The 27,519-nt window shown below is 45.6% G+C and overlaps 1 protein-coding gene across 1 annotated transcript in view; it reads right to left on the bottom strand.

Moving 5' to 3' along the window:
- The window catches only part of kifap3a (kinesin-associated protein 3a), a 403,618-nt gene that overhangs the window by 81,301 nt on the left and 294,798 nt on the right, over nt 1–27,519 (bottom strand). The window contains exons 18-19 of the mRNA XM_072511212.1: nt 24,967–25,156; nt 6,826–6,922 (exon numbers count right to left, since the gene is read on the bottom strand). Coding sequence (XP_072367313.1) covers nt 6,826–6,922; nt 24,967–25,156 — 287 coding nt within the window. The remainder of the gene's footprint in view (nt 1–6,825; nt 6,923–24,966; nt 25,157–27,519) is intronic.

The raw sequence follows: 27,519 nt of genomic DNA, 5'->3' as shown, positions 1-27,519 counted from the left end.
ACAAACAGGATTTTGAATGAAGCCAAAAACAATGGCTCACACCTTCATTGAAAGTAACTATCCTAGTTAGCAGCTGGAAAAGCATGGATGAGGTTCCGCTGAATTTGGTGATAATTCTAGGTGTGAAAATTTGCTAATACCAGGTAAATTAAAGAAAACTGGAGACTATCAGTCTACGAGAAACATAATTTAAAGCCAAAATCAAAGTCAAAATTATGAGCTGGGGACACAATTGGAAAATAAAACTATAGAAATGACAGGAACCAAACCAAAAGTAACACCTCTTGAAGTCAAAGCATTTTGAACATCACAAAGGAAACAATGTAATCAGATCTATGAGCTGAGGTCATGTCAAAATGAATAATTAGTTGGATTAGAAGGTTTAGATCAAAGATACTTTTTACAATCAAAAGTGAAATAAGTTACTTTACAATAAAGTCATAAAAACTAGATAACTGTTAGAAAAATATGTAAACCCAGAGACCAGGGCAGGAACTACGAGAACCAGAACTCAGAGGGAGAGAGAGAGAAGCAGAGAGGGAACAAGCAGCTCAGAGTCAGATTACAGTCAGCTCGGCCATGGGAAAGAGACAGGGCAAAGCAGCCGAGCTAAAATAGCTAATACATCTAAGGAAGACTAGAATTTAAAGAGTAGGCAGAGTCAGCTCAGAGACAGCCAGCAAAGCCAGCTCTCATAGCTCGGTACATGGGAAAGATAGGACATAGCACCGAGCTCATCAGGGAATACAACTAAAGAAGGGCAGATTTTAAAAAGATTGATTGTCAAGTTGGGCCTGAAGGTCCCTTCAGCCAACCAGAAGGATCCAGAAGCAAGATCTTTTTCCTTTCTGTGAAGAAAGTAATCGCAGCTTTTAAAATAAAAAATATAATAAAATAACTTAATTTAACCTGAAATAGCGGTTATTCCAAAGTCTACTTTACTTACTTAGCAATGTGGGACCCAGGATCGATGCTACTAAGTGGTAAGTAGATGAAATCTTCGGTGAAGGTATGGGTTATACCGGGGGATAACTTGAACACATAGTTTGACCTGAATAGCATCCACTGAAGCCTGCATCGGAGTCAGGGAGTGAGAATCCCTGTTCACCATTTAGAATGTCGGCCCTTTTTGGTATAGGGGGACTTCTAAGAATAGTGGTGAGTTTTCAAAAACAAAGCTCACTTACTGCAATTGCACCGAAACTGGATGGGTCACAGTGATTATGTATAGATTAACTAGCTCAGTGGACTAGACAGCTGGTCTGTGATGCAGAACAAGGCCAGCAGCACAGGTTCAGTTCCCGTACTGGCTGAGGTTGTTCATGAAGGCTCGCCCACCTTCCCAACCATGCCCCTTGCCTGAGGTGTGGTGATCCTCTGGTTAAACCACCACCAGTCAGCTCTCCCCTCAAAGGAGAAAGCAGCCTATGGTCACCTGGGACTACGGAGACTTCAAATGTAAATGATCTGTCGAGCCCATTTACTTAATTAAAGATTATTACAACGTTAATGCAATAACAAAGATGGATTCACATCTGATTCGATGACTGTTTGAGAAGATTGGACAGGCCATACCCGTTACAAAAATTGATTTATTGAAGGAATATTGGGAATTCCATTAACCACTACAACCAAAGAAATATTCACTTTTGTAATCCTGGATGGACTTTCTGAATGCAAGGTCATGCCTTTCAGAATGAAAAATGCACCAGCACTTTTCAAATAGTAACCAACAAGGTCACTTGGCACTATTTGTCAATTTGTGGCATACGCTATATGCCACTTTGTGCTATTTGTCAATGATTTGTTTGTGTTCAGTCAAAATTGGGAGGAACATTTACAATACTTGAAAAAAGAAATGTCTGATTGGTTACGACGAGCCAGTTTGGTCAAAAAGCGAATTTGACAAAGTGAAAATAATCTATTGAGCCACATTGTGGGACAAGGCCAAGTAGTGCAGAGAGAAGCAAAAATAAGGGCTATTTTGTACTTTCCAGTGCCTAAGACAAAATTAGACATTTTGGGTGCATGGACATGAGTGGATTCTATCACGTTTGTTCCGAATTTCATCACTGTAGTAGCTCCCCTGACAAGCTTGTTAAAGAGAAACACAAAATTTGAATGGCCTAATGAATGTCAAAGTGTTTCTGACAGCTTGACAGTATTTCACTTGTTTTAGCAGTACCAAATTAAGCTCTTTAAACTGGCTGTTGGCACCAGCGACGTACGTGTTCATGTCGTTTTATTGTAGGGGATGAGATGGAAATCGAACAACCCAGTTAGTTATTTTTCTCAGATGTTGAATTTGTGCTAGCAAAGTACTCAATTGTGGAAAAAGAGACTTTGAGATTTTGGTGTTGGCTCTACAACATCTTGAAATCTACATATATAACAACTCCACAGAGACTATTGTCTTTACAGACCATAATTTTAGCAAACTTCATACCAAGAATCTGAGACTATTCCATTGAAGTTTAATGCTACAACCACACAATTTGAAAATTATTAATGGAGCAAGAGGAAACAATATTGGGTACTTAGCAGATACATAGCGAATGCTTTATCAAAAGTTCAAATGCGGAGAAACATAAATGTCATTATTAGAATGGGGTTGTGTGAAATAGAATTTTGATCGAAAAGTCATTTTTCCTTGCATATTTTATGTAAATTTATTTGCCCCGACACAGCTCTGTGTCTCTCGACATAAATAAAATATCCCAATTTGTCTTTCTCGGATGCAAAGTAGATGATCTCACTTTCCTACAATGAACTCAATCTGCTACAGTTTGTCAATGAAGTCTGTCTATATCTCTTTTGTAATCCATCTACACGACTTCCTGTGTCTCCTAATTTAGTAGGAGACACAAATATTTAACTAGAATCTTGTACCTGCTTGACCAGTCCGCTGTGCTAAAATGTGGTAACTACTAACGGTTAATTAAATTCTTCCTACAATATTCAGATTGGACAGGAGAATTTAGTCCCAAGACAAGGGAGGCCGAATTTAGTCCAAGACACGATGGGCCGAAGGGCCTCCTTCTGTGCTGTACATCTCCATGAATATGAGATAAAGCCATTTAATTTAAATCAAATATATCTTCTATATATTTAATTGGCAATTCTGATTATATCTTCAAAAGAGGTTTGAATGATATATCTGAAATTGACTTCCTCCTTGATAGCATTCATTCTGAAGTCATCATAGAAGACCTTGGTGAGGATCTTCATTTGACACCTGGACTTATGACATTTATTTAGATGCCGGGTGGATAAAGGCATATGGGGACAGTCTAAAATGCTGAAGCCGAGGAAATTATCCCATACACTTAAGGTATTTATTGAACACAACCTGTGCTTCAAAGTCCCAGCATGTCTTATGCTGATGTGAAAAAAATGAACCTTTCAAAATAGCAACAATTATCTCAGAAAAATAAAAATGCTGAAACACATTCAGATACAGATCGCAAACTTTTGTTTCAATGAAGTTGCCGGCATGTTATCATTAAAATAATGAGTTTGTATAATTATCAACTACACAATGACCAATTACAAATATTTGATGCTGAAATGAAATTCCCAAAAGCTAGGGATAGATGAAGCTGTTGAGATGCAGGAAGAGAATAACAACATTCAAAAGCCCCTTTGAGTGTACCACCTATCAAGCTAGAAAAAAAACACTAGATGCCTTCTTAAGGTGACTGAAGGATATTAGTTCCATTACACTGAAGACTAAGACAACACTTAAGCACATAATTGTAGCAGTGTAGAATCATAGGACTGAATTCTCTGCCAGCAGCAAGAATTGCAATTGGGCGGAGAACAGCACGCAAATGGAAAATCGTGATTTGCGCCCGGTGCAGATTCCAACACCATGCTCCCTCCCTGCTGGTGGCATGAGTGAGATTTGTGGCCCACGCTGGCAGCCCATGCAAAAATCGCCTTTTGCATTGATTTAAATCTCATCAATGAGTTCAAATTTATGCGCCACCCCTCTCAGACAGAAATCACATCGGTGCAAATTGGTGCAAGTATTTACAAGCGGGGACTAGACGCCATGGCTGTTGAGATGTTGGGACTGCTCAGTGAACTTATCAGAAGCGCAGCACCACTGCAGCGGAAGCAGGGATCAGCAGGGCTTAACTGAATCAAAGGACCCCTGCACCATGGCCTTTGGAACCCTCCCAGGCACACTACCCCTCTCAAGGCAGAGGCCTCACCAGTGACACTCGCCTCTCAGTATCGCGAGCAGGCTCCTCCTGGTGAAACTGACAGCACTGACTGCCTCTTCCACCTCCACCCAGGCGCTGTTCAGGAGGGAGAGCTTGAATCTGTGGCCCACCCTGGGGAAGAGGGGGGGGTGCAGGGCCGGTCTTCTCTGAGCCATCTTCATGGCTGCAATGAGTGTGTGGTGAGTGGAACGTTTATAAGCCCAAGCAGCTACACCGCCCACTGGGCTGGGAATTGCTTCCAGTATACGCCAGCAAAGTGCTCACCCATTTGCTTGACTTAGATCGTGGAACGAATCGTACCCCCAACAGGATTGCAAATTGCATGCTATTAGTTCCGACGGGACACTAATGGGCAATTTAGCATGGCCAATCCACCTAACCTGCACATCTTTGGACTCTGAGAGGAAACAGCAGCACCCGAAGGCAACCGACGCAGACACGGGAAGAAAGTGCAAACTCTACACAGACAGTGACCCAAGGCTGGAATTGAACCCAGGTCTCTGGCACTATGATGTAGCAGTGTTACAGTGCTGTCATACAAGCACAAGGACTGATAATAATTATAAGAACTAGGAGCATGAGTAGGCCATCTGGCCCCTTGAGCCTGCTCGGCCATTCAATCAGGTCATGGCTGATCTTTTTTGGACTCAGCTCCACTTTCCGGCCCGAACACCATAACCTTTAATCCCTTTATTCTTCAAAAAACTATCTATCTTTATCTTAAAAACATTTAATAAAGGAGCCTCAACTGCTTCACTGGGCAAGGAATTCCATAGATTCACAACCCTTTGGGTGAAGAAGTTCCTCCTAAACTCAGTCCTAAATCTACTTCCCCTTATTTTGAGGCTATACCCCCTAGTTCTGCTTTCACCCGCCAGTGGAAACAACCTGCCCGCATCTATCCTATCTATTCCCTTCATAATTTTATATGTTTCAGAAAGATCCCCCGCATCCTTCTAAATTCCAACGAGTACAGTCCCAGTCTACTCAACTGCTCCTCGTAATCCAACCCCCTTCAGCTCTGAGATTAACCTAGTGAATCTCCTCTGCACACCCTTCAGCTCCAGTACGTCCTTTCTCAGGTAAGGAGACCAAAACTGAACACAATACCCCAGGTGTGGCCTCACTAACACCTTATACAATTGCAGCATAACGTCCCTAGCCTTAAACTCCATCCCTCTAGCAATGAAGGACAAAATTCCATTTGCCTTCTTAATCACCTGTTGCATCTGTAAACCAACATTTTGCGACTCATGCACCAGCACACCCAGGTCTATCTGCACAGCGGCATGTTTTAACATTTTATCATTTAAATAATAATCTCTATTGCTATTATTCCTACCAAAATGGATAACCTCACATTTGTCAACATTATATTCCATCTGCCAGACCCTAGCCCATTCACTTAACCTATCCAAATCCCTCTGCAGACTTCCGGTATCCTCTGCACTTTTTGCTTTACCACTCATCTTAGTGTCGTTTGCAAACTTGGACACATTGCACTTGATCCCCAACTCCAAATCATCTATGTAAATTGTGAACAATTGTGGGCCCAACACTGAACCCTGAGGCACACTACTAGCTACTGATTGCGAACCAGAGAAACACCCATTAATCCCCACTCTTTGCTTTCTATTAATTAACCAATCCTCTATCCATGCTACTGCTTTACCCTTAATGCCATGCATCTTTATCTTATGCAGCAATCTTTTGTGTGGCACCTTGTCAAAAGCTTTCTGGAAATCCAGATATACCACATCCATTGGCTCCCTGTTATCTACCGCACTGGTAATGCCCTCAAAAAATTCCACTAAATTAGTTAGGCACGGCCTGCCCTTTATGAACCCATGCTGCGTCTGCCCAATGGGACAATTTCCATCCAGATGCCTCGCTATTTCTTCCTTGATGATAGATTCCAGCATCTTCCCTACTACCGAAGTTAAGCTAATTGGCCTATAATTACCCGCTTTCTGCCTACCTCCTTTTTTTAAACAGTGGTGACACGTTTGCTAATTATAGTGAATTAAAAGATGGTGGGAAACCATTATATTTAATATACAAAAGTATTTTACAATACATGTTTTCCATATACAGGCAGTAATCAATCCAAACAAGAAAATGATTTCGAGCCATAACTTTTTGTAGCAGTTATTTACCTTATTTCACTGGATTTCCTTTCAGTACATGTATTTTAACATAAGGCTTTAGTCTTTTTAAAATTTAAAGTACACAATTAAATTTTTCCAATTAAGGGGCAATTTAGCCAATCCACCTACCCTCCACATCTTTGGGTTGTGGGGGTGAGACCCACACAGACATGGGGAGAATGTGCAAACTCCAGACGGACAGTGACCCGGGCCAGATTGACCCCAGGTCCTCGGCGCCATGAGGCAACAGTGCTAACCACTGCACCGCCACGCTGCCCTAGACTTTAGTTTTTAAAATGAATTTCATTGGACATTATAGATGATTTTCTTACAAGATTTAAGAAATGTCAAGTTTAAGCCAAAATTGTATCTTATAAAAACGAATAAGACAATTAATCTCTATCAATAGCATTTCCCAGTTATATAGTTGTCACATCAGTTAAGCGTACCTGCTAAAAGGATGCTGTCCAACCAGGTCACCATTTTGAAATTGGTAGTCACTTAAAAAATCTGGACTAATAGCTCCATCAGGGGGTAAAAGTCCATCTGTGAACACAGTTAATAAATATTCATCACTGCCCATAGCTGAATTTTGTTTTACATTTTCACAGGTTGATAGTCATTTTCACAGGTTGATAATTTAATCAAATCATACATATTGGCACTGAAACTAAATACAAGAACATACCTTGATACATTACCTTTGCTGACATGGTTGTACATATTACATTCTCCAAGGTCAATTATCTTGCATGCAATGAAAAGGCAGGAGGAAATAATCAGGCAGAATGGTATGTTTTCCTACATTTTTTCCAGGTTTGATGTTTAATTGGGTCACTAGTCTTTATGGGGTCTTGGCTTTGCTATCATCATTTCCCCAACTTATATATTACTGCAGCCTTGTTTAGCTGAGTGCCCGGGGCTACTTATTTACAAGTGGCAACTGGAGTCTGACACAGTGCCAGGAAAGGGAGCAGACAGCCGGGCACTTGCCCAGAGTGGCCATAAGCAGAATGTATTAGAAATAGAGAGTAAAAGTTCAACATTTGATTCAAGTCAGAATTCGGTGCACAGGTCAGGAGATACTGCATTCTGCCTCCAATATTTATGGTAGTTTATGCTACAGATAAACATTTAATTTAATCAACCTCTATCGAAAAATTAGCAGTTAAAACGATAAAAACTATAAACTTACTTGATTAAATAGATGAGCTAATTAAATAAATAACCATATACGTTTACATAGGATTTGCAGTTAGGCAGTGGCGGTCTTGTGGTGCAGTGGGTCTTGTCTTTGCCTCCGAGTCAGAGATGCTGTTCTCTGCAGCCATGACAGAGTTCCAAAGTTGTGTTGCCTGCCTGATGTCAGGGTTAGACATCTCCTTACAGCTAATATGGTCAAAATGTAAGGGGCTAGAAGCCCTAATGTAAAAGGATGACATAGATCTTGACTCAGAAAAGCAGGAAGTAGCATCAGTATGGGTGGAGATGAGAAATTACAAGGGTCTGAAAATGCTGGTGGGAATAGTTTATACAACACATAACAATAGTTAACAACTACTACTAGATTCAAGAATAAGCAATAAGAGCTTGTAACTAAGGCAAAACAATGATGGGTGGCAGTGGTTAGCACTGCTGCCTCACAGCTCCAGGATTCCGGGTTCAATTCCGGCCTCGGGTGACTGTGTGGAATTTGCACTTACTCCCCATGTCTGCGTGGGTTTCTTCCGGGTGCTCCGGATTCCTCCCACAGTCCAAAAATCTACAGATTAGGCCATGCTAAATTGCCCCTTGGTGCCCAAAAGGATTAGGTGGGGTTAATGGGTTATGGGGATAGGGTGGAGGTGTGGCCTTAAGGGCCAGTGCAGACTCGATGGGTCAAATGGTCTCTTTCTGCACTGTAAAATCTATGATCATAGGAGACTTTAATCTTCTTATAGACTGAACAAATAAAATTGGTAAAAGTAATTTGAGGACAAGTAGTGGAATGTATTAGAGATCATTTTCTGGAACGATATGCCATAGAACCATCTAGGTAAGAGGCTATTTTAGATCTTGTTTTGTTTAATGATACAAGTCAAATATTAATCACATTGGAAGAAGTTTCTTGGGAAAGCATGATCATAATATGATGAATTTCACATTGAGTTTGAGAGTAATGCATTAAACTAGAATATCAAACTTAAATAAAGCCAATTGTACTTGTATGAAGGTTAAGTTTGCAAAGATGTGGAGATGCCGGCGTTGGACTGGGGTGAGCACAGTACGAAGTCTTACAACACCAGGTTAAAGTCCAACAGGTTTGTTTCGATGTCACTAGCTTTCGGAGCGCTGCTCCTTCCTCAGGTGAATGAAGAGGTATGTTCCAGAAACAAATATATAGACAAATTCAAAGATGCCAGACAATGCTTGGAATGCGAGCATTAGCAGGTGATTAAATCTTTACAGATCCAGAGATGGGATAACCCCAGGTTAAAGAGGTGTGAATTGTGTCAAGCCAGGACAGTTGGTAGGATTTTGCAGGCCAGATGGTGGGAGATGAATGTAATGCGACATGAATCCCAGGTCCCGGTTGAGGCCGCACTCATGTGTGCGGAACTTGACTATAGGTTTCTGCTCAGCGATTCTGCGTTGTAGCGCGTCCTGAAGGCCGCCTTGGAGAACGCTTACCCGGAGATCAGAGGCTGAATGCCCTTGATTGCTGAAGTGTTCCCCGACTGGAAGGGAACATTCCTGCCTGGTGATTGTCGCACGATGTCCGTTCATTCGTTGTCGCAGCGCCTGCATGGTCTCGCCAATGTACCACGCTTCGGGACATCCTTTCCTGCAGCGTATGAGGTAGACAACGTTGGCCGAGTCGCACGAGTATGTACCGCGTACCTGGTGGGTGGTGTTCTCACGTGTAATGGTGGTATCCATGTCGATGATCTGGCACGTCTTGCAGAGATTGCCATGGCAGGGTTGTGTGGTGTCGTGGTCACTGTTCTGAAGGCTGGGTAGTTTGCTGCAAACAATGGTTTGTTTGAGGTTGCGCGGTTGTTTGAAGGCAAGTAGTGGAGGTGTGGGGATGACCTTGGCAAGATGTTCATCTTCATCAATGACGTGTTGAAGGCTGTGAAAAAGATGTCGTAGTTTCTCCGCTCCGGGGCAGTACTGGACGACGAAGGGTATTCTGTCGGTTGTGTCCCATGTTTGTCTTCTGAGGAGGTCGGTGCGGTTTTTCGCTGTGGCGCATTGGAACTGTCGATCGATGAGTCGAGTGCCATATCCCATTCGTACGAGGGCATCTTTCAACGTCTGTAGATGTCCGTTACGCTCCTCCTCGTCTAAGCAGATCCTGTGTATACGGAGAGCTTGTCCATAGGGGATGGCTTCTTTAATGTGTTTAGGGTGAAAGCTGGAGAAGTGGCGCATAGTGAGGTTATCCGTGGGTTTGCGGTAAAGCGAAGTGCTGAGGTGACCGTCCTTGATGGAGACGAGTGTGTCCAAGAGTGCAACTGATTTTGGAGAGTAGTCCATGGTGAGTCTGATGGTTGGATGGAACTTATTAATGTCATCGTGGAGTCGTTTCAGTGATTCTTCGCCGTGGGTCCAAAGGAAAAAAATGTCATCGATGTATCTGGTGTATAACATCGGTTGAAGGTCCTGTGCAGTGAGTAGGTCCTGTTCAAATTTGTGCATGAAGATGTTGGCGTATTGGGGTGCGAACCAACCATGGACTAGTTGAACCAGGAACATTCCTCGTCACAATGGACGTCTCGGCACTCTACACCAGCATCCCCCATGACGACGGCATTGCTGCAACAGCCTCAGTACTCAACACCAACAACTGCCAATCTCCAGACGCAATTCTGCAACTCATCCGCTTCATTCTGGATCACAACGTCTTCACCTTCGACAACAAGTTCTTCATCCAGACGCACGGAACAGCCATGGGGACCAAATGCACACCCCAATACGCCAACATCTTCATGCACAAGTTTGAACAGGACCTACTCACCGCACAGGACCTTCAACCGACGTTATACACCAGATACATCGATTACATTTTTTTCCTTTGGACCCACAGCGAAGAATCACTGAAACGACTACACAATGACATTAATAAGTTCCATCCAACCATCTGACTCACCATGGACTACTCTCCAAAATCAGTTGCATTCTTGGACACACTCGTCTCCATCAAGGACGGTCACCTCAGCACTTCGCTTTACCGCAAACCCACGGATAACCTCACGATGCTCCACTTCTCCACCTTTCACCCGAAACACATTAAAGAAGCCATCCCCTATGGACAAGCTCTCCGTATACACAGGATCTGCTCAGACGAGGAGGAGCGTGACAGACATCTACAGACGTTCAAAGATGCCCTCGTACGAACGGGATATGGCACTCGACTCATCGATCGACAGTTCCAATGCACCACAGCGAAAAACCGCACCAACCTCCTCAGAAGACAAACATAGGACACAACCGACAGAATACCCTTCGTCGTCCAGTACTTCCCCGGAGTGGAGAAACTACGACATCTTCTTCACAGCCTTCAACACATCATTGATGAAGATGAACATCTTGCCAAGGTCATCCCCACACCCCCACTACTTGCCTTCAAACAACCGCGCAACCTCAAACAAACCATTGTTTGCAGCAAACTACCCAGTCTTCAGAACAGTGACCACGACACCACACAACCCTGCCATGGCAATCTCTGCAAGACGTGCCAGATCATCGACATGGATACCACCATTACACGTGAGAACACCACCCACCAGGTGCGCGGTACATACTCGTGCGACTCGGCCAACGTTGTCTACCTCATACGCTGCAGGAAAGGATGTCCCGAAGCGTGGTGCGTTGGCGAGACCATGCAGACGCTGCGACAACGAATGAACGGACATTGCGCGACAATCACCAGGCAGGAATGTTCCCTTCCAGTCGGGGAACACTTCAGCAATCAAAGGCCTTCAGCCTCTGATCTCTGGGTAAGCGTTCTCCAAGGCGGCCTTCAGGACGCGCGACAACGCAGAATCGCCGAGCAGAAACCTATAGCCAAGTTCCGCACACATGAGTGCGGCCTCAACCGGGACCTGGGATTCATGTCGCATTACATTCATCCCCCACCATCTGGCCTGCGAAATCCTACCAACTGTCCTGGCTTGACACAATTCACACCTCTTTAACCTGAGGTTATCCCATCTCTGGATCTGTAAAGATTTAATCACCTGCTAATGCTCGCATTCCAAGCATTGTCTGGCAGCTTTGAATTTGTCTATATATTTGTTTCTGGAACATACCTCTTCATTCACCTGAGGAAGGAGCAGCGCTCCGAAAGCTAGTGACATCGAAACAAACCTGTTGGACTTTAACCTGGTGTTGTAAGACTTCGTACTAAGTTTGCAAAGATAGATTAGAATAAATAATGACAATAAGTAATGCTACTGATTTAAAGAAATGTTAGATGCCAAAGGATCTGAAATTTATACGTTGAAAATAGATTAGAGTGACTTCCGGTTGCGGCAGGGATGAGCTAGCCGCACGTTTCGGCGGCTCCAGCTCCGACGGATCTTCGGGCTCTTTTAAGAGCCCCAACGGGGACTTGGACGGCCGTAAAACCCGGTGCGAGGCGCGAGGAAAGGGAGCCCCCCCCGAAAGACGGAGGGAAAAACCGGCGCCGGCGGCTGCAGCCCGAAGAATCTGCAGCCAGAAGATCAGAGAGAGAGAGAGAGAGGGAGTGAAACAAAATGGCGGCGGAGAAACCACAGGTGACATGGGGGCCTGAGCAGGACGAGGTGGTGAGACGGTGCGTGGACCTGCTGAAGAAGGAGGTAATGACCCCATTGTTACAGGCAATTGAGGGGCTTAAGGAGACTTTAAAGACCCAGGAGACGGAACTTCGCGTGGTGGAGCAGAAGGTGTCAGGTATTGAGGACGAGGTCCTGGGCCTGGCGGTCAAGACTCGGGCGCACGAGGCACTTCATAAAAAGTGTGCTGACAGGATTGAGGCCCTTGAAAATGGAGCGCGAAGGAAGACCCTTAGGGTACTAGGTCCCCCGGAGGGTGTGGAAGGAGTGGACTGTGGAGCGTACGCAAGGAAGATGCTGAGCTCACTGATGGGTGCTGAGGCCCCTGCGGGCCCCATGGAGGTGGAGTGGGCAAATCGGATCCCGGCGAGAAGACCAAAAGCGGGAGAACCACCGAGGGCGATAATCGTGCGATTCTACCGCCTTAAGGACAGAGAAGAGGTCCTGAGATGGGCCAAAAAGGTGCGGAATAGCAGATGGGAGAATGCGGTGGTAAGGATCTACCAGGATTGGAGTGCGGAGGTGGCGAGAAGGAGGGCGAGCTTCAACCGAGCCAAAGAGGTTTTGCACAAAAGGATGGTGAAGTTTGGGATGCTGCAGCCGGCAAGACTATGGGTCACGCATCAGGAGAGACATTATTATTTCGAGACGGCGGAGGAAGCATGGTCCTTCATCAATGAAGAGAAACTGGACCGGAACTGAGGGACTGATGCTGCAGGGAACTGTTATTGTTGTTATTATTGTTTTTGTTAATGGGATGGTGAAAGTTAAGCGAGAAGTAAACAGGGAAGGGGGGGGGCACTGGGGAAATGTGGGCGCCGGTGAGGGGGGAGAGGCGGGACATAGTCAGAGAATGGGGAAGGAGAGGGGGAGGGGAAAAGGAGCTGCGCCATAAGAGGCGGGACAGGTAAAGGGATGTTCCCGCGCCAGAAAGAATAAGGCAGGAAAACAGGTGCAAGGCGGATGGGAGTTCCCTCACACCAGGGGGGCCGAGGAGCGAGCAGGAGTAGCCGGGTTCAGTTGAAGTCAGCTGACTTACGGAAGTGATATGGGGGGGAGCAATCAAGCTAGATAGGGATCTAGCGGGGGGGGGGGGGGGAACAACTGGGTTGCTGCTGCGGAAATCCAAAAGGAAATGGCTAAAGAGAAGGTGGTCGGGGGCGGAATGCGACGCTGGGGGAGCAAAGCTGGAGCGCGGAGGCGGGATATGGGACTGGCCTAGAGAAGGTAATGGCTAGTCGACACGGGAGGGGGGCAGGTAGCCCCCCAGTGAGGCTGATCACGTGGAACGTGAGAGGCCTGAATGGGCCGATAAAAAGGGCCCGAGCGCTCGCGCATTTGAAAGGACTAAGGGCAGACGTGGTTATGCTCCAAGAGACGCACCTAAAGGTGGCGGACCAAGTTAGGCTAAGGAAAGGATGGGTGGGACAGGTATTCCACTCAGGACTGGACGCAAAGAACAGAGGGGTGGCCATTTTGGTGGGGAAATGGGTAGCATTTGAAGCAAGGAACATCGTAGCAGATAGTGGAGGTAGATATGTAATGGTGAGTGGTAGGCTGGAGGGAATGGAGGTCGTGTTGGTTAATGTGTATGCCCCAAATTGGGACGATGCGGGGTTCATGAGACGGATGCTGGGGCGTATTCCGGACCTGGAGGCAGGAAATTTGATTTTAGGAGGGGACTGCAATACGGTGCTGGACCCGGGGCTAGATAGATCCAGCTCAAGGACTGGAAGAAGGCCGGCAGCGGCCAAGGTACTTAAGGGGTTTATGGACCAAATGGGGGGAGTGGATCCATGGCGATTTCTTAGACCCAGGACTAGGGAGTATTCCTTCTTCTCCCACGTCCATAAAGTGTACTCCCGGATAGATTTTTTTGTTCTAGGAAGGTCGTTGATCTCTAGGGTGGAAGAAGCTGAATACTCAGCCATAGCGGTTTCGGATCATGCCCCACATTGGGTGGACCTGGAAGTAGGAGAGGACAGGGAGCAGAGAACACTCTGGCGATTAGATGTGGGACTGATGGCGGATGAGGGAGTGTGTGCAAGAGTGAGGGGGTGTATCGAGAGATACCTGGAGGTCAATGACAACGGCGAGGTCCCTGTGGGAGTGGTCTGGGAAGCACTAAAAGCGGTGGTCAGAGGAGAGCTGATTTCTATTGGGGCCCACAAAAGGAAAACAGAGGCCAAGGAAAGGGATAGATTACTGGGGGAGATTTTAAGGGTGGACAGGGAATTTGCAGAGACCCCTGAGGAGGAGCTGTACAGGGAGAGGAGACGACTCCAGACCGAGTTTGACCTTCTGACCACCAGAAAGGCGGAGGTACTGTGGAGGAAGGCACAGGGGAGGAGGTATGAATATGGGGAAAAGGCCAGTCGCCTGTTGGCGCACCAACTGCGAAAGAGGGCAGCAGCGAGGGAGATAGGAGGAATTAGGGATGAAAGGGGAGACACCGTGCGAAGGGCAGGAAAGATAAATGAGGTGTTTAAGACCTTTTATGAAGAACTGCATAGGTCTCAGCCCCCAGAGGGAGAGGAGGGGATGCGGCAGTTCCTGGACCAGTTGAGGTTCCCGAAAATGGAGGAGCAGGTGGTGGCAGGCCTGGGGGCGCCGATTGAGGTGGACGAGGTTATTAAGGGACTGGGAAGCATGCAAGCAGGGAAGGCCCCGGGGCCAGAGGGGTTCCCGGTGGAATTCGACAGAAAATATGTGGACTTGTTGGCCCCGTTGTTGGCGAGGACGTTCAATGAGGCCAGGGAAGGGGGGACACTACCCCCGACAATGTCGGAGGCGACGATATCGCTAATTTTGAAGAGGGATAAAGATCCGATGCAGTGTGGGTCCTATAGACCTATTTCACTATTGAACGTGGACGCCAAACTGCTAGCAAAGGTGCTGGCATCGAGGATAGAGGACTGTGTCCCAGGGGTGGTGCACGAAGACCAGACAGGGTTCGTAAAAGGGAGACAATTGAATGTTAACGTGCGACGGCTATTAGGGGTGATAATGATGCCCTCAGTGGAGGGGGAGGCAGAGATAGTGGCGGCAATGGACGCAGAGAAGGCATTTGATAGGGTGGAGTGGGAGTATTTATGGGAAGTGTTAAGGAGGTTTGGGTTTGGGAACGGATTTATTCGCTGGGTTAGACTACTTTATGGGGCACCAACGGCAAGCGTAGTTACAGGTCGACATAGATCGGAGTATTTCCGATTATATAGGGGAACAAGACAGGGATGCCCGCTGTCTCCATTGTTGTTTGCGCTGGCAATTGAACCTCTGGCCATGGCGCTGAGAGACGCCAGGAAATGGAGAGGGGTGACTAGAGGGGGAGAAGAACACCGAGTCTCGTTATACGCGGATGACCTATTGCTATACGTGTCGGACCCAGCGGGGGGATGATAGAGGTTATGCAAATCTTGAGGAGGTTCGGGGAATTTTCGGGGTATGGGTTAAACATGGGGAAGAGTGAATTATATGTGATACATCCAGGGGACCAGAGTAGAGAGATAGAAGGCTTACCGCTCAGGAAAGTGGAAAGAAACTTCCGATACTTGGGGATTCAGGTCGCTAGGAGCTGGGGAACCTTGCACAGACTTAATCTGACACGGCTGGTAGAACAAATGGAGGAGGACTTTAGGAGGTGGGACATGCAGCCTTTATCGCTGGCGGGCAGGGTGCAGGCAATTAAGATGATGGTCCTCCCGAGGTTCTTATTTGTATTTCAATGTCTCCCTATTTTAATCACCAGGACCTTTTTTAATAAAATAGATAGGAGCATTACGAGCTTTGTGTGGGCAGGGAAAGTTCCGAGAGTAAGGAGGGGGTTCCTGCAGCGCAGTAGGGACAGAGGAGGACTGGCACTACCGAACTTGGGAGATTATTATTGGGCCGCCGATGTGGCAATGATACGTAGATGGATGATGGAGGGTGAGGGAGCGGCGTGGAAAAGGCTGGAGAGAAGGTCCTGTAAAGGGACGAGTCTAGAGGCGCTGGTGACGGCGCCGCTACCGTTCTCACCGAAAAAGTACACCACAAACCCGGTGGTGGCGGCAACACTGAACATATGGGGACAGTGGAGGCGACAGAGAGGGGTGCGGGGAGCCCTGGTGGGGTCCCCTATCAGGAACAACCATAGGTTCGCCCCAGGAAGAATGGATGGAGGATTTCAGAGCTGGTACCAGTTGGGAATTAGGAAGGTGGGAGATTTATTCATAGATGGGACTTTTGCGAGCTTGGGAGCACTGGAGGAAAAGTATAAGTTACCCCGGGGGAATTTCTTGAGATATATGCAGGTGAGGGCGGTTACTAGACGACAGGTGAGGGAATTTCCGTTGCTCCCGACACAGGGGATACAGGACAGGGTGCTTTCAGGGGTGTGGGTCGGAGAGGGCAAGGTGTCAGAGATTTATAGAGCGATGAGGGAAGAGGGGGAGGAGTCGGTGGGCGAACTAAAAGGAAAGTGGGAAAAAGAATTAGGGGAGGAGATAGAGGAGGGTATGTGGGCTGATGCCCTAAGCAGGGTAAATTCCTCTTCCTCATGTGCCAGGCTTAGCCTGATTCAATTGAAGGTGCTACATAGAGCACACATAACGGGAGCAAGATTGAGCAGGTTCTTTGGAGTGGAGGACAAATGTGGGAGGTGTGGCGGGAGCCCGGCAAACCATGCACATATGTTTTGGGCGTGCCCGGCACTGGAAGGGTATTGGAAGGGAGTAGTGACGGGAGTGATTTCGCAGGTGGTGAAGGCCCGGGTCAAACCAGGCTGGGGGTTAGCTCTATTTGGAGTTGCGGAAGAGCCGGGAGTGCAGGAGGCGAAAGAGGCCGATGTCGTGGCCTTTGCGTCCCTCGTAGCCCGGCGCAGGATCCTACTCATGTGGAAGGAGGCCTGGGTAAACGATATGGCGGGGTTTATTAAACTGGAGCAGATAAAGTTTGCCCTGAGAGGATCGGCTCAAGGGTTCACCAGGCGGTGGCAGCCATTTCTCGACTACCTAGGGTAACGTTAGAGGGAAGACGGATGACCAGCAGCAGCAACCCGGGGGGGGGGGGGGGGGGGGAGGAGGAGGAGGAGGAGGCAGTTGAGTATAGGGCAATAGAGAACGAGGTTTTGTTAGTTGTATATTATTACTACTATTATTATTATTGTTAAAAAGTTTTAAAATTTCTGTTTTGTTACTGTTATCGTTTCGCTTGTTTTGTAAGCGGGAAAAATGTTGCTCAGGGAAAAAAATTTCAATAAAATATATTTTAAAAAAAGAAAATAGATTGGAGTAAACAAAATGGAAATATATGAAAAAGATGACATGAGCTTCTATAAGTATGTAAATAGATAACAAAAGTCAATATGGGTCCTCTAGAGGCTGAGATAGGAGAAATTATAATGGGGAAGGAACTGGCAAAGATGTTAAACAAATATTGTGGGCAGGATTCTCCAATTGCTGATGCCAAAATCACTTCAGCGATTGGCCGGAGAATCCGATTTTACGGCAGAACCGGGGCGGTGCGTTTTTCGGACGCTCCGTCCATTCAAAAAGGGTGCAATCACTGAGTACACCGCACACCGTTGGGATGGCCTCATTTGAGGCCCTTCCCCGATGCTCCGCCCCCAATGGGCTGACTTCCCCACGGCGTCGGTCACGTGTCCTCAGTTTTCGGGGACCTCGCATGGCGGCTGCAGACTGTGCCCAGTGCTGCCACAGTCGGGGGGGGGGGGGGGGTGCGTTCCGCTGGCCGGGGATGCTTCAGCGGAGGCTGGGGGGGATTGGTGGAGTGTGGTCCGGTGATGGCGAGGTGGGGGGGGGGGGCGGTTACAGGGGGGTACTATCTGGCAGGCCGGGTCCACGCACGGCTGCGCCATGTTGTACGGCGCGGCCGCCGCAGGTCGCAGCTGTGCACATGCGCAGCCACAGACCAGGCAATTCTCCATCCGTACTGCAGGTACGTGGCGCGGCTGCTACCCCCTCGGTGTGGGTGCAACGTCGACCTGTTCATTGTAAAACTAGACACTTCCTCCGGACATGGCCTCAAAATCGGAGAATACAGCCTTGTATTCCTATATGCCTATATATGCCTATCCTCGCAGTAAGGCACAAAATAAAATCAGTAATAGTGGGGAATGAAGGGTCCAATGAGAGTGAAGAACTTAGTAAAGAAAAGGTAGCAGAGAAATTAATTCAATAGCAAGCCAACAAATCCTCTCGACCCGATGGCCTAGGGCTCTAAAAGAGGCGGCTGAAGAGGTGGTGAATGCAATGCTCCCGGTCTTCCCAAATCCCTCGATTCTGGAAACATTCCAGTGGTTCGGAAGATAGAAAATATGACCTTTATTCAAGAAAGGAGGGAGAAAGAAAACAGGAAACACAGAACAGCTAGCTTGACATCAGTCATTATTACAGAAGTGGTAATGGGATACTTAGAAAAAACATAATTGCCCCTTAGTGCCCAAAAAGGTTAGGTGGGGTTAATGGGTTATGGGGATAGATTGGGTGGAGTCAACAGTCTTATGAAAGGGAATCATGCTTGACAAGTCCATTAGAGTTTTTTCAGGATGTAACTAGCAAAGCAGGTAAAAGGAAACTAGTGGATGTCGTGCATTTGGATTTTCAAAAGATATTTAATAAGATGCTATATGAAAGGTTGCTGCACAAGATAAAATGGCTCATGGGATTGGAGAATCGCTAGAGTTGCTCGGGAGAATATAAACTAGTATGGCAGGTGGTGGGAACCAGAGTGTTAACTTAGAAGGTGTAATAACTGAAGGGGAAATAGAGAACAAAAATAAGAGACCAATATCACCCTGTCTGCACAAACGTAGTGGTTTGAAGTGTATTTTTAAAAAATATTTTTATTCTCCTTCTTCACATTTTCCTCAAAATTTACCCCCAACAATAAACAGTAACGTATACAGTGTCAAATCCCTTATTAACAACAACAATCCCATCCTCCCACCAACCCCCACACAACAGCCCGCATGACAATATAAGCATCAAATAAAAGAACCCCAAAAAGGAATCAGGAATCACCCATGGTCACTATTAACATATATTGTCCACCCGCCCAACCCACGCTAATATTAGAGGCCATCCAATCCCTGAAAGTGTACAAGGAATGACACCCATGAATTGTAAACCCCCCAGCCACCTCCCTTCCACTTCCCCTCGAAACCACCTCACCCAGTATCGGTCCCTTCCCCCAACTTTTCACCCCGGCTAGGCTAATTGAAACCTGTTCTACCAGGTCTGATGGCAGCAGCCCCTCCCCCCACTTCACTCCCGTTCACTGGCCGGCTTAAACCAGCCAGTGTGGAGGCCCCCCCCCACCCCGCCGGTCTCCTTCCTCCCTACCCGATCCCAGGAAAACAAAGAAATCCCCTTTAACACACACAACCCCAGCATAAACACACAAGCCCCAAAGAACCATCATTGCAAAGGAAAGTCCCAATTCTTACATGTCCAAATAGACAGCCTCGACTCATTTAGTATGTACAACAACATGCAGTGAAAAGATAAAGCTACATATGCTACATACTCTCCTCCCAACCCCCTACCCTCAGTACAAGACCAGTCCTCAGTCCCATTTCTCAATTCTGCCACAGCCCTTCTGCCTTCGCAAACACCTCCGCCGTTTCCACCGTCTCAAAATAAAAGTCTTTGGATTTGTAGGTCACCGTCAAATTAGCTGGATACACTATGCCGCACTGCCGCTTGCTGTTATATAGTGCCGCCTTCACTCGGCCGAAGGCTGCCCGCCTACTCAGCAACTCCACCGTAAAGTCCTGGTATATGCGTATACCAACTCCAGCCCACTGCACCTCCCACTTCTGCTTTGCCCAGCACTGGACCTTCTCCATCACGCAGTACCCACGGAAACAAACAGTCACTATTCTTGGCGGCTCACTCGCCTTTGGTTTAGGCCTCCACAACCTATGACCCCAATCCAGTTCATATCGAGAGGGATCTTCCCCCTCCCACAATAGCTCCGCCAATATCGTGGCAAAATACTCCGTCGGCCTCGGACCTTCCACCCTTTCGTGCAGACCCACGATCCTCAGACTGCCGCGTGGATCTGTTTTCCAGGTCTTCCATTTTGGCTCGCAGACCCTTGTTGTCTCTATCACCCTCCGCAGCTCCTTCCCCATCGAGATGAGTTGATCACTGTGTTGCGATAATGCCTCTTCCACTTCCTTCAGTGTCTCACCCTGCTCCCGCACCTCAGCCACTGCGTTTGATACCGCTGCCCTCACCGGGGCAATCGCCTTCTCCACCAACACTTTCAATACCGCCCCCATCTCCTTCCTCATCGCCTCCATGTGCTTTGTGAACTGTTTTTCAAGTTCCATGGCCATCGCCTCGGTCATCCTTTCTGCCATGAGCAGTGCAGCGTCACCCGGCGCCCCAGCCTCCGCCTTCTTTCCAGTTCCTGAGCCGACCTTTCCACCCACCGGCGGACCTTCATTAGCCCCCTTTTTCATGGTCGCTTTTCTTTGAGATTTGGACATCTCTCTTCTCTATGCCTTCCTGCCCTTGTTTAATCAAAAGTTGCTCCTGGGACGGGGCATCAAAACTCCGAAAAATCAATTCTCGGGCAGGAACCCTCCAACGTGCGGCTTCCTCCTACCCACCGCCACCGGAAGTCTTGGTTTGAAGTGTATTTGTTTCATTGCCAGAAGTATAGCAGGTAAGGCAGATGAACTTAGAGCACTGATTAATACTTGGAACTATGATGTTGTAGCTGTCACAGAAACATGGTTAAAGGAAGGACAGGATTGGCAGCTGAACGTTGGAGGATATAGATGATTCAGGAGAGATAGAGGGGGATGTGAAAGGGATGGAGTAGCATTACTGGTTAAGGAGAATATTATAGCTGCACTGTGGGAGGACACCTCAGAGGGTTCATATGATGAGGCAATCGAACAGGAAGGGCGCAATCATAATGTGGGGGTTTATTACAGGCCCTCCAACTGCCAGTGAGAGATAGAGGAGCAGATAGGTAGAGAGATTTTGTATAGGTGCAAAAGTAACAGAGTTACTGCTAGGGGCTTGGATGGGGTAGAGTTTGTAAGGTGTATCCAGGAAGGCTTCTTCTCGGGGCTGGTTTAGCACAGGGCTAAATAGCTGGCTTTTAAAGCAGACCAAAGCAGGCCAGCAGCGCAGGTTCAATTCCCATACCAGCCTCACCGAACAGGCGCTGGAATGTGGCGACTAGGGGCTTTTCACAGTAACTTCATTTGAAGCCTACTTGTGATAATAAGTGATTTTCATTTCATTTCATTTGATGCAATATATAGATAGTCAAACGAGGGAAGGGGCAGTACTGGGCCTGGTATTGGGAAATGCATCTGGACAGGTGGTTGAGGTTTCAGTAGGGGAACATTTTGGGAGTAGTGACCATAAATCCGTAAGCTTTAGGGTACTTTTGGATATGGATGAGGGTAACCTTCGCGTTAAGGTGCTGAACTGGGGGAAGGCAAATTATAATAACATTAGACAGGAATTGAAGAATTTGGATTGGGTGTGGCTGCTGGAGGGTAAATCATCATCGGACATGTGGGAGTCTTTCAAGTCGATTAGGATTCAGGAAAGTCACGTTCCTGAGAGAACGATGGATAAGTATGGGAAGTTTAGGGAGCCTGGGATAACGAGGGATATTGTGAACCTCGTCAAAAAGAAAAAGGAGGCTTTTGTGCAGTCTAGAAGAGTGGGGACAGTCGAAACCCTTGAGGAGTATAAAAAAAGTAGGAAGGTAGTGAAGCGGGAAATTAGGAGAGGTCATGGAAAGTCCTTGGCATGTAAGATTAAGGTGAATCCGAAAGCTTTTTATTCATATATAAAATGGAAGAGGGTGGCCAGGGTCAGGATTGGACCACTTAAGACAATGGAGGGAATCTATGCGTTGAGCTAGAGGAAATTGGCAAGGTACTAAATGAGTACATTGCATCAGTGTTAACCAAAGAAAAGGACTTTGTGGAAGGTATATCTTGGGTAGGGTGTATGGACAGTCTGGGTTAGGTTGACATCGAAAAGGAGGTGATATGGGTGTTTTAAAAGACATTAAGTTGATAAGTCCCCTAGGCCTGATGGGGTTTACCCCAGAATACTGAGGGAAGCAAGGGAGGAAATATTTGGGGCCTTACAGACAACTCTGTAACCTCATTGGCTACAGGTGAGATCCCAGAGTACTGTAGAATAGCTAATGTTTAAGAAAGGCAGCAGGGATAATCCAGGAACCTATAGGCCGGAGAGCCTCACGTCAGTAGTAGGTAAATTATTGGAGAGAATTCTCAGACAAGATTTATACCCATTTGGAAACAAATGGACTCAATATTTTATTTAAAATAATCTTTTCAAGTAGGCTTACATTAACACTGCAATGAAGTTACTGTGAAAAGCCCCCAGTCGTCACATTCCAGCACCTGTTCAGGTACACTGAGGGAGAATTTAGAATGTCCAAATTACCTAACAGCATGTCCTTCGGGACGTGTGGGAGGAACCAGAGCACCCGGAGGAAACCCACGCAGACACAGGGAGAACGTGCAGACTCCACACAGACAGTGACCCAAGCTGGAAATCGAATCTGGGGCCCTGCCGCTTTGAAGCAACAATGCTAACCACTGTGCTACCGTGCCGCCCATAGCGATAAGCAGCATGGTTTTATGAAGAGGAGGTCATGCCTCATTATCTTTTTGAGTTTTTTGAGGAGGTGGCAAAGATGATTGATATGGGGAGGGCGGTGGATGTTGTTTACATGGACTACAGTAAAGCTTTTGACAGTTGTGCCTCATGGCAGACTGGTAGAAATTACGAAGACACACGGGATCAGAGGTGAGGTGGCAAGATGGATATAGAACTGGCTTGGTCACAGAAGGCAAAGGGTAGCATTAGAAGGGTGTATTTCTGAATGGAAGGTTGTGACTAGTGGTGTTCCACAGGGATTGGTGCTGGGGCCTCTGTTGTTTGTAGTATACATAATTCTCATCACCACACTACCAGAAGGCTTTGGAGAGGGTGCAGAGGAGGTTTACCAGAATGTTGCCTGGTATGGAGGGTGTTAGTTATGCGAAGAGGCTGAATAGATTCGACTGTTTTAATTAGAACAGGTTGAGGTATGACCTGATAGGTCTATAAAATTATGAGGGGCATGGATAGAATGGATGGGCAGGCATTCTTTCCCAGGATGGAGGGATCAGTCACCAGGGGCCATAGGTTTAAGGTCCGTGTGGCAAGGTTTAGAGATGTGTGAGGCAGGTTTTTTACACAGAGGATGGTGAGTGCATGGGACACGTTGCCAGGGGAGGTTGTGGAAGCAGATACATTAATGCCGTTCAAAAGGCATCTCGACAAATACATGGATAGGATGGGTATAGAGGGATATGGCACTGGGAAGTACTGAGGGTTTTGGCCAAGGGTGGTATCATGACCGGTAGCAGGCTTGGAGGGCTGAAGGGCCTGTTCCTGTGCTGTATTGTTCTTTGCAATATAATAGCTTGGATAGAGGATTGGTTAAAGGACAAAAAGGAAAGAAAATAGAGTCAGAGTAAAAGTGTGATTTTCAGATTAATAGGCTGGTCATGGTGCGTTACTGCACGGATCTGTGTTAATCAATGTTAATTACATAAATAAGGGACCAAATGCAATGTAACCAGGTTTGCTGGCAAAATAAAAGTTAAGTTGAAAATAGGCTGTAAGAAAGGCACAAAGGGTTGGATTTTTCCAGCAACAGCATGAAACCGAAGACAAGACCATTTCTGGGTGATGATGCTGCTCAAGTTCGTTGCGGGAAATCCAGCAATGTTTTGTGATAGGTGACCAATTATAGATGGCAGACATGTTTAGAAGGTAGAAAGGGTGGGCCCAACTTAAAGGACGCCCATCAGTCACTTATGTGGCTGCAGGCATATTGTGCGCTAGCTGGCAGGGCCTCAATTTGCCAACTGGTAATCCTCTGTGCCACAACCATTTTATGATACATAATATAATCACAAGTGAGGACAAGTGACAAGTCGAAGAATTTCCATTAAAGTGGCATTTGTCCTTGCTATTGTAACTGTAGCTGACTTCAAAATATTGGGAACATGTATCTCTCTTGTATATATAATGTAGAGTGGTGGTATCAATTTAGAATTTTGCTTAATTTAACTGATCATTAGCCAGACCTTGGGGCTTTAATAAATTGCATGCTCTTTAGTGATTTTTGGATCTTACATATTTTATCTTACACTTCACAGACTTGCACTGTAACATGTATTTGAGAAAAATGAAACAGGTTTAATGTTATTTTGTTCTGCAGGATTTTCAAATTGCTTACATATTGTGGAAGATATAAAATAAAATCTGTCCTCAACAAGCCCTGGTATCATTTTCGTTTGGGAGACAAGTGAACTGCATTGTGTGTCATGACAACAAAATATATAACAGAATCACAGAACATATCACAAAAGGCGGCCATACAGTCCATTGTGAAAGAGCTATCCAATTACTCAATAACAACCCTGTTCTATCCCCATAGTTACGCAAAGTTTTCCTCTCCAACTATGTATTCAGTTCACTTCTGAAGTTATTATTGAATCTGTTATTGAAACACAGCATTCCAGATCATAACTTAAAATGTTAATAATGCCACCGGTTCTTCTGCGAATGACCTTACAGCTGTGTCATCCTCCTGCCACTAGAAAAATTCTCCTTTATCAAAAGTGAAAATCCGGTGTTCTTAATGGTAACATTCTAAACAATAATTTCCAATAGTTACTGCTTACTTTACTTATCTTTTCTTTGTCAGACATTGTTTTCTCACCTGCATTGTAGAAGAGGTCAGGTCTTTCAAGAATGTCTCCTTCATGGATATATGTCTCTATCCCATCATCACCATATATGCAAGGCTCACTTTCATCCATCTGGCGGTTCTCTACCATTTCCAGCCACTGAGAGTTGTGCCAGCGAAACTTCTCACTTTGAATTTTTTTCGCCCATTCTTCATCATACTCCTGCCGAAATTTAAACATGTTACATGATTTGAGTGATGAGGTGGGCATCCTCAGACATATGTACTGTATGGACGTACCACATCCTGGAAGGGAGGGGGGTTAATTCCAACAGACTGTCTGTGTAAACATAAACACCACTTAACCTCTTGAACCTGTCAGGAATGCAAGGAGCTCATTTATCTTTTGCTGTTCAAAAATATTGCTTCATTTGGCAGAATTAATGGCTTGCTTTCCACAAAAAGGATCTCAGTCCTTTCTGGCTTTATTTTAACAATTTATCATTAAACAAAGAGTTTGAAGATTAGTGGTCCAAAGAAATCATCACCTTTCCCTTCTCTAAATGAAAGTCATCTTTCTCCCACTTTTCCCTGTTCAGCTAAGTCTTAGAACTTGAACTAAGTTAGTTAAATACGCACCAGAAAATATGGTTCCACCAACAACTTACATTTATATAGTAACTTTTACATAGAAGCAGGTCCCCAGGGGGCTTCATGCAAGTGTGACGAAAAATGGACGCCGATCTAAAGACACAAACTTTAGGACTGTTGACCAAAAGCTTCGTAAAAGATTTGGGTTTAAAATGCTTCTTAGGGGAGTACAGAGAGGTTGAGAGGTTAAGAGCGGGATTTCCAGAGCTTAGGGCCCAGACAGCTGGAGGCACGGCTACCGTTGTTGAGATGAAGTGACGAAGTAAGTACTGAATGCATAAGTAGTCAGAATTGGAGGAATGCAGAATTCCTGGATGGTTGTAGATCTGGAGGAGGTTACAGACAGGGGTGAGTGAGGATGTGAAACATTGAGTTCCATAGATGCAAAATAAATAGGTCTGTTTAAAAAGGAGCAACGGTATTGAGTATATGGGGAAAAGACAGGAACCCAGCTTTTAAATGATAATAGCTACCATGGCCAACACTGCAATGAGTAGATAAGCTCAGCATGGAGCAATTCCAATGATAACAGAAAAAGCTAGCAAAAGTCCTTGAGCCTCTATGCCTTATATATAAATATAATACTTTTACATCTGTTTTGAATCCACATATCAGGAAATACTGTCACTAATTTCTCTATTACCATTTAATTATATAGCATGTAAGTGTCATATAGCGCAGTAAAATGTCTTTCCAAAACTGTCAAACAAGCAGGAGCAAACCTGATTGCCTAAGTTGTATGACCTGACTTCCCCACATTTTCTTTTTAAATTCTCCACTTTGAGGAGAAATTCTTTAATTTTTCTTCGCATTCTGTCCCCTTTTTCCTTGGATGAATATCAAAATGAGAACTAATTCTGTTCGCTTGCTAAAATCTTTTCAGAAGGGTTCTGGAAATTAAATCAGTGAAAAGATGATGCAAGATCAAAAAAAGAAAATAACATAGTTAGTGTTCCTTGCATCAAGACAATCTGATGAGGTGGCTCCAACCTTCTTTATGGCCAGAGTCTGTATGTTATTTTGAAAGGTACTGGTGAAGTAGCACTTTGTGTAGTCTGTTTAAAGCCTCATTATGCTACAGGGGGCACACACCTTGTAAAAGAACATTCCTGGCAGCTGTTAGGGACTTTAAATACCAAAGATACAATCTGATTTCCATCAAAGTCAAGACGCACAACTAAAATATACTTGGGACTTCGAATAAGTGGATATTGGCCATAGATTGCCAACCTAACGGCAGCCACAATCAATCCCTAAAGGGAGAAAGCACCATTACCACGTGCAACATTATAAAATGTCACAAATCTTGCAATAATGTTTTAAAAAATCACATTATGCAATTTAATGTTTTTAAGATAGCAAGCCTGATGGGAAGACTTGCATTATGTGGAGTGAGGTTAAGAAATAAATATACAATATTTCACTTACATTATAAAAGGAGAATTATTCAGTGGCGAATAAGATATTACAAGTAAAGTTGAAGCAACATTTTAACAGATGCTGTTAACACATTCTTGCACATTATCAGAGAATTGACATTTAGAAATCTGTTTGCAGTTACACAGAAATCATCACTCATCAGTCCAATTAAGGTAAATCATAAATGAAACACAAGGCATGCAATAAAACATTGCCACATCTGCTAAAATTGCAAACTTTCTAAGTATGTTTTGCCTGCTTCCTCTCTTCAACACCTCAGTGTTCACGTCACTCGTTTGAACCATATCTATCTGATTAACAATCTTGTAGGACAAACAAACTACTCCCTCTGCCTCTCCTCCATATCTACTGATGGAAAACAGGTCTTCTTTCGCCTTTTTTTACATCTGGAGTTTGATACACTCGAGGTGAGGAGAATTTCATTCCCACAGCATCAAAAACACTGTCGTATATACACTTAACCCAAATTCAATAGCAGCAATTGATAAAATTATA

This window comes from Scyliorhinus torazame, chromosome 7, assembly GCF_047496885.1.
Source record: "Scyliorhinus torazame isolate Kashiwa2021f chromosome 7, sScyTor2.1, whole genome shotgun sequence".
Classification (NCBI taxonomy): Eukaryota; Metazoa; Chordata; class Chondrichthyes; order Carcharhiniformes; family Scyliorhinidae; genus Scyliorhinus; species Scyliorhinus torazame.
This window is presented reverse-complemented; position numbering and strand designations above follow the sequence as displayed.